The sequence below is a fragment of the Limulus polyphemus genome, unplaced genomic scaffold (assembly GCF_000517525.1).
Source record: "Limulus polyphemus unplaced genomic scaffold, Limulus_polyphemus-2.1.2 Scaffold832, whole genome shotgun sequence".
In the NCBI taxonomy this organism is placed as follows: domain Eukaryota; kingdom Metazoa; phylum Arthropoda; class Merostomata; order Xiphosura; family Limulidae; genus Limulus; species Limulus polyphemus.
In genome coordinates this window covers 320,836-329,571 of record NW_013666442.1, presented here as the reverse complement: position 1 = coordinate 329,571, position 8,736 = coordinate 320,836, and the positions used below count along the sequence as shown (strand labels likewise).

At 32.7% G+C, this 8,736-nt stretch overlaps 1 protein-coding gene across 2 annotated transcripts in view; it reads left to right on the top strand.

Moving 5' to 3' along the window:
* Positions 1 to 5,732: 5,732 nt before the first annotated feature.
* The window catches only part of LOC106460765 (acetylcholine receptor subunit alpha-like 1), a 40,372-nt gene continuing 37,368 nt past the window's right edge, over positions 5,733 to 8,736 (top strand). The window contains exon 1 of one of the 2 annotated variants that reach the window (XM_022387552.1): positions 5,733 to 6,138. In XM_022387552.1, coding sequence (XP_022243260.1) covers positions 5,929 to 6,138 — 210 coding nt within the window. In that variant the 5' untranslated portion in view covers positions 5,733 to 5,928. The remainder of the gene's footprint in view (positions 6,139 to 8,736) is intronic. The other variant, XM_022387553.1, reaches the window with a different exon arrangement.

Here is an 8,736-nt window from a genome sequence, read left to right as displayed (position 1 = left end):
AAACGATATGTTTGTTCCACTAAATAAAAAAAAAGAAAAATATTTAAAACTTGATGCAGATTTTTTCTGCTAAAAATCCGAGTATATTTCACAATTGGAGAACAAAAAAGATTCTGTGTTATCATTTTTTGTTAATTCAGGTAAATCATTACCTGTGTATTGCTGTTATTGTTGTTATTAACTGTGTATTGTTGTTATTAACTGTGTATTGTTGCTACTCACTCTGGCTCGCACTATCATTTTAATAGTTTTATTCTGTTCATCTTCATAGAGTTATCCACAAATACTTCTGAAATATTTAATACTTCCACCTGGAAGTTAAAAATAGTATGGCTTTTATAACAAACTAGTCTCCCTATCTTTATTGTGAATAGTGTCATTAGAACGTCGTTTCTAAGTGCACGAAGACAGGATTCCTACGCTCAGACGCTTTTTTATTAAAGTATACTTGTTCCTTCACTTAGCAGAATATATCCGTTATTCGTATATACAAGAGAACATCTAGTGCATACCGCCATTTGATTGTGAATGTATCTTCGTATTCTGAATAGTTCCAACGTATTAAGGAATCTTCATCATTCATTCTCTTTACCCAAAAGTCAGTCTTCATATCCGTTATTACCGAAACAATAAACAGCACTAAAAGCAGAAATAAAGGAGACGTCTGAAAAGATTTGCAGTTTATTTCTTTAGCATTACGTTCCCATGCGTCTAATATACAAGAGGGTTGAGTACATTATATTATAAAAAATTTTCAATATGTAAATAAGCAAGTCACTCTGACAAACACAGCCTATATAAAGTCGCGGTGTAACGGTTGCATAAGAAATACATATTGACTTTTTCTTGGCGTTACATAGGTAATGTGATGCTACCGAAAATTGATCAATTTTGAGAAGGAATGAAACAGCACTTTCCTATGTAATATATTCTTCCAGTCACATGATAAAAATGAACTTGTATATTCCTTGTACTTAATTGTATTAGAAAACAAGGATTAAGGATTAACCTGGGACATCAGGACCATCCAAAAAGTGGCCTGCAATAAGTGGTGCGCCAGCTGTGGTAAGTGCAATGTCTTGTAACAAGTTAGAATCCACGAGCAAAAAAGTCAATGATACAAGTCGTCTACGTGCCCCAGTACGCAACATAATTAAGAAGAATCTTTGTCTAGAAAAGCGACGCAACCCACATGCTCACAAATTGCTTCCACGACATACCCATTCAACCATCGCATACATTAAGCAGCTGGAGAACGAAACGGGTATTGATGCTATCCATACCAAGACATACCAGTCAAGGAGCCGGACTCAGCTCCTATAAATTTATGTGATCGGTAAACTGACATTCTCATGCACTACATGGATTCTTTGTTTGTTTTACAGTTAAGCACAAATCTACTCAATGGGCTCTCTGTGCTCTGCTCACCATTTGCAACTTTACAGCAGAGCCTTTGCAATAGAAACTATTCTACAAGTCTGTTGTCAAGAGGCATGGTCGTCAGATAGAGTATCATCGTACATGGCGATAAGCCACGACATGGATTGCAATTACTTGGTGAGTCTCCAACATTGTACACAACCTCTGTATTTTGTTTCAAGACTTATAGGGACATATTGAGGATTAAGTAGACAACTAAAAAAATATTATCTTAGTCGCAAGAGCTAAAAAACGTTTTTTAACATTTCGGGCACCGTAATCACTTTTTTAAAGTCTGACAAGGGGGAAGCTTTATTTATTAGAAGAGCAAACTCTGCCATCGTCTATAATAATATGCAGGATAAATAATAACATTTACAGAAGATAAAAACGATTTTATTTCTTTGTTAATTCAATAGCAATAAATCTAAGTGCTTTATCCGAAATAACACCAAATGTATTTACTTTAAACACAACTATAAAAGAAGACGCCCCCGCTCACACAGCGGTAAGTCTGCGGATTTATAAGGCTAGACACCGGGTTTCCATACCCATGGTGGGCACAGCACAGATAGCTCTTTGTGTCTTTTGTGCTTAAATACAAACAATCATTAAACTCAGGAAACGTAATAATTTGTGAAATAAAATAGATATTTTTCTTAAATACAAAAAAAAACAGAGATGTTAAACCTGATCCATAATACCACAAAATATGTCAGCTTGTTCGTTTTAGAATCTCATGAAAATCTAGACAGTGGGATATCTGCAGTATTATCGCTACAAGAATTGAACCCAGAATTCTAGAGTTATAAACCACTCAATGGATTCCGCTAATCCACCTGAGAACAAAAAATGCCAACAGAACTGCAGTAACTATCCACATATGCACTCTCACATATATGCTCACTGAGAAGACAATAACAAGGAATCATAAGACATTCAAGTGATAAGTATGACTCTTTTGTACGTTATATATTCGATAACGAAAACAGATAAAAGAAATTTATTCTTGTAAAATAATTTAAAACTGTCGAAATATCCACAAAGTGGAATAGAAAACGTAAATCATTTTGTCTAACGACTTTCTTTTTTCTATGTCATCAGTATAAAGAAAAGTGTTTGTTTCAACAGAAATTACTCTATTACTTAGGAAACTTCCATTAATGAAACTATAGGCGCGTTTTCATGTAAATACTGACATATTTATGTATGCAAGCTTTCGGTTTTTCACAGATTAAACGACCTACTGTCGAACATTTGTAAAAGTATGGCTTAGCTACAGTGCAACTATAATTAAAACTATATATACTAAATCTATAAAAGTAAATATTTGTGAGTAAAATAGGCTCAGATAGATATTGTAGTAAAACTTAAACGATCTTACATAAAATTATATGGATAACTTGAAAATTTCTAATACAAATTATATTTGCGTCACATTTTAATAATAACATTTTTAATAGGTCAATTTATATGGCACAATAATATATATTAGATCCAGTTCTTTGCAATATACATTAAGATTCAATTTTGATATTACATCTAACATAGTTATTGTTTTCTTCGATTGGTCAATTCCACTCAGTACTCAATGGGACCTTTCTGTTGTTCTGGTTGTGAATTGGAAGTATAATTCAATTGGACCTTGTTCATTGTTCCGGTTTATGCCTGAAGAACGACTTCGTTTATTTGCTTTTATGGCAATTGCTTGTTGAGTTGTGTTTGTTTGGCATCTCTCATTGTCTGTGATCTGTTTCATTCGATATTACGTTTTATTCATTTTCTTGGGTGTATAAGATTAAATACCATTAAATAAGATTAAATGTTCTTTCAGTCGAACAAAAACTAGAAACAATAGACAATCCAACAAAGACAAACAAATACAACATAACATTTAAGACAAAACAAGTGTAATTAATAGTTGCAAATATAATTAAAGGCTAAGCTAGGCATACATTATTCATTAAGTCTGTAGAGGGAGAAGCAAAAGTAGAGTATGGAGCTGTGTAAAATAAGATGGGTTGCAAATAACAACGGGAATGTTGACTAAACACCACCTGTTTTATAAATTAATTAGGATGTTAATATTTTACAGTAGCTAAATTTAGCTAAAGTTCATGAATGCTGCTCTGTCATCCTCTTTGCTTTAATTTTGTCTGTTTTCACTATCCATTTCAGTTCATTTATCACACCTGTAACAGTGTAAAAATGTATATTGTTCTAGAAATACGAAAATAAAACTATATTACAGAACACTGAGGATGTTCCTGAATACCATAAGTTATACGTGTGGTGGCCACAGCACAGATAGCCCATTGAATAGCTTTGCGCTTAACTACAAACAAACAACAGTCTTGTTCTTTTAATCTAATCATAAGTTGTAAGTCATAAAATATAATTTTTTCATTCATAAATTGGTTATATTTTGGTGGTAATATCTTATTCTTTGTTCTTTATCCTGCAAAATCCTTTTCTTCAGATGTAAATATTTTCTCAGGTTTATTGATAGAAATGTTTTAGAAGTATCATTTAGACTGTCTAAAATTATATTAACAATTTGCTATTTATGGTAAAGTATATTTATGTAGCATAACGATTATGCAAAATGTAATATACCACATAATATTATGTGTTTGACTGAAAACACAGTATTCAATTTAGCCGATTTTGATTAGGTCTAAAGTTATATTGATCACAAGAGAAATATTTTTCATTCTATAAATACCTACGACTGGATTTTAAGTTTTGTAGATTACGTTGTGATGGTAAAGAACAAGTTTCAGTGTATTTGAAGGCAGCTACAGTAAAAAAAAATTGAAAAACCCTGCAAATCTTGTTCAAATCATCCTGCTTAAAACGACTCTAAAATAGGAACTTATAATTATTGAGATAAACAAAACGTTAAAACCTAAAAATTATAACCAGAAATATTTCCTAGGGTAAAAAGAAAGCATAAGAAAAATTCTGAAAACAAAACAAGACTTATCTACAACCAATGTAGAATAATGTCAAGTAAAGAAGTTATCTAATACGGATATTGCTTCATTTGTAAGCTTCAAAGTTTCGAGAAGAGTTTATACATTTGTTGTTCATTCACACATTTTGAGATAAAACAGTTTTTAACACCGGAAATAATACTTTCAAGTCCACTATATATTAATAACTATATATATATATACTTTCGCATTTATAGGACAAATAATAAAATTCAAACAATTTTGTAACAAAAACTTTTAGTTATAAGAGTTAATCACCAAGGATTTCAACAACATATTTTATTGTTAGCCTATGTTGGCAATAAATATTTGAAAAATAGTTATAGTAACTAAATTTTATGTTAAAGATTATTTCAGTTATACGATGCCTGTTTTGCTCTCACCACATGCAAACATAGCATTATTAACCTATGCTCTTCAATATATGCGTGGTTATTTAGGATAAGTTACATGATTGTACGTACTGACCAGGAAAGAACGTGGGTGACGTACTGCATTTATTTTTTCTTATTTAGTAATAATTAGTGACCCAATCATCGTAAATTTCTCTTTGCTGTTCATAAAGGAATATGAGAATTACTGGGGCTGAAATATCAGCTTGGCGAAAATATGTTTAACATTTTTATTAGAAAGTTTTCAATACTTTGTTTTATTTCAATATTTTCCCGTTTCATTGGAGTAATTACATTCTCAAAATTTGTTGTATGAATTAAATAATGGTCTTATATGTGGGACGTTGCAAGCTCGAGCATTTATATGGATTCCTAATTTTTAATTAATTTCACATTTGAAACTTGTAAATAAAGGTTGAATTCAATAAATGCCCCCCAGTGGCACAGCGGTATGTCTGCGGACTTACAACGCTAGAATCCGGGTTTCGATACCCATGGTGGGCAGAGCACAGATATCCCATTGTGTAGATTTGTGCTTAATTTACAAACAAACAAGCTTTACCCGAAAAGTGGCCACATTCGGTATGCATTTTTGATAGTCAGATTGCCAATACAAATGCAACTTTATATGGTATAAATAGCTCATCGAAAACTATGAAATCGGTGCAAATAGGATCAATATAGTTTTTCGCATAATTTCAATTTTAATCTATATAGACGATTCTTTGAAATGTTTTTTTTACATATAGAAGTATGTATTCATATACATTTAAGTAAGAATATATACATATTGTTGTTGTATTGTTAGAGGTATCTTTTTTTTATACTATTAAACTATGTTGTTCAAGAAAAGAGAAAAATCAATGTACTCTCAACATTAATTTATGTTACTCCAATAGAGGGCGTAGCAGCAGATGCCGTAACAGTTACAATGAATTAAACAATCGTTTAGTTATAGAAAGGTATCTGAATTGTGTTTCTATTATCCAATTAACCGAAAAAACAAGAAACATTTTTCGATTTGAAACTTTGCTAAAGAACTGAAATTATATAGCTACAAGTGTGAACGAATCCATTAATTTGAGTAGAAGATAACAATCGGAAAGTATCTCCACAGCAACATGGCCGTTCGATTTGGAAAGTTCGAACAGATCAACCTAATACTGTGGCTGATGCGAGTAGCGCCATTTCTTACGGTAGGAAACCCTGACGCCAAAAGACTATACGACGACTTGATGAGCAGCTATAACAGGCTTGTTCGACCGGTCAGAAATAACTCTGACACTCTCACCGTTAGGATGAACCTCAAATTATCACAACTAATAGATGTAGTAAGTAGTTTAACGCTGTTATTTCTATTAGTATTAGACTGATAAAGATAAACAGAAAGATTGTTTCCCAATTTAATTATAACAGAACGTGAGTTCAGGAAACAGTTCAAGTCTTGATGTGTTATTTTATTAATAACGGGAAGAAATTTGGTGGTGGTTTGCAGTTCAGTTTTATTCCAGATATCATTCAAGATTTAATTACGGTCTAAGCACGGGCGCAACTACCTATGTTATTAAGTGGTTGGATCAAGTTTTCTCAACCCAGAACTACCCGTAGTGTCATGGGTACCCACCATAATAGTTAACAACAATGGTTAATGACCCCAAAATATTATTACTTTATTGGCCCAGTGAGGTCTAATTACGCCACTAGATTGAGGGTCTAAAATACAACAGAAATACTGGGATCAACGATGATCAAAATTTCATTCCAACAATCGTTTTAAAATAATTAACCTTAAATCAATTTTTTATTACTACAAGTCTGGTCGTCTTAAGTAATTATCATCCAGTAGTATAAACTATAAAGCATTATTTTTATTTTCCTAATATAATCAGAATAGTGAAATGTATTTTTCTTTTTTTTTCTGGTAATTAACGTTGGGGATGAGGTTATAATCACTGTCGAATAGTTTTAACTTACGAAAGTAAAGAGAAGACGATTTTTTTCGATATTTAACGCACAATAGTTGATGATATTTTTATGACCACTAACAGCTTCCACTGAAAGAGAGCCTGCACTTTCAATGTATTAAGAAAAAAATTATAACATTTCAAACATCTTCGACGTCACAGATGGAAATAAATTGGCAAGAGAGTATTAAATTAATTATGTACTCGATGACGTCAGAATAAAACATGAGTTTGCGTCTTGGGAACATAACTTTGTTATTATTTCTCTTAACGTTCGAAATCTTAATTATTACCTTGTATAACAAGATTGTGCTGGAATACTAAATAGATAGATACTGTCGTTTACCACTTAAATTAGTATTTCAATAAATGAACATATTTGTGATATATTTCAGAATATCAATGTGATACTTTTCTCTTACAGTCGTTATAAAAAAAGCAGAATTTAAATTATGACTTGAGAAAAACGTCTCTCAAAAACCTCTAAATTTATACATCATTTATTCCTACTTATGCTTACAATAGGAGTATAAGTGGCAATTAAGAATTTGAAGCAATAACTTAAAAAGAGAAAAAACATCTGTGTCATTGTACACTTTAGTATTAATGTCTCTATAAAATCACTACTGTTATTGTAAAAATATATTACTAATAATAGCCCTGTTGTGGTAAATAAAGAAGACGTTCGTTTTTGCGCAAGTGCTGGAAAGACCGACATTATAGTTGTACCTTTAATGTCGGAAACAATAAGTATGCAACTCAGCCTAGGAGTACCGATACTAAAAATGGATTTGGTGAACGCATAGAAGCGGCTAAATTAAATGTGTAAGTGAGCTGAGTCCTTCTTTCTCTGAATATTAATAGCACTAAAGTTTTCAATATATAGAACTTTTTTTTGGAAATATATATATATATCTGTATATATATGCAGAATCTCAGTATCTTCATACTGCTTAGTATGTACAGTCCGTACCGATCTGGTCTTTGATGGCGCCCTGCGCAAGGTATAAATTTTCTGCGCTCCTAAAAAAAAACTGATCTATGTGCATGGCCAAGTGGTTAGGGCGCTCGACTCGCAATCTGATGGTCGCGGGTTCAAATCCCCGTCACACCAAACATGCTCGCCTTTTGATTAATTTATCAGTGAAAATTGGGGGTATGTCATCTACTGATGGCGCCCCCATAAAAAAAAATCAAATCTAATCTACTCAAAGGTACAAACTCGCGCTTCCCACGTGTCGGCGCTCAATGCGGGCACAACGCTTGCGCAACAGCCCTATGGCTGTGTTAGTATGATAGAATATAAACACTACATCTCGGAGGCTGTTATAAAACTAAACATATGTTTCACCTGAGTAAGCTCTTGTATTTATTCATTTTCTTAACTCAGCTTCTTGGTAAAGTTCCCATTTCACTGCTAAAGTTATTTTGTTTGAGCGAAAATGAAATATATGTATATATTTAAAGAAACGTTGATTCTGTACAAGTGCAATTCGTCACTCTGTTTTTGCCATTGAAATTTATTACCAATACATCTTTGATGAAATCTGAAAATTCAATTAATGTACATACACTGAGCGGTCACAAGTAAATAGACACCTAATTTTTTGTCATTTAACTGATTTATGCTGACTAATTTGTGTTCACAGAGCACTATATTAATGGAAATGGTCCGCACACTTATTATCTTGTGCTACAACATGCCTAGAACTCAAGGTTCTCTCGAATTGTCAGATTTTGTTAGAGGAAGGATAGTTGGTCAAGCAGATGGTGGAATAAGTCAGTGGCAAATTTCGCAGAAATTGGGAATCCCGCTTTCGAAAGTCAACAGAATCATCGTGCAGTTCAGGAAACAAGCAAGGAAACAACTAAGCAGCGTCCGGGTCGTCCTGGTCCATCGGATAGGACAAAAAGGGCTGTCAAGAGGAGCATCGAAATGGATCCCAGATTAACGACTGCAGAAGT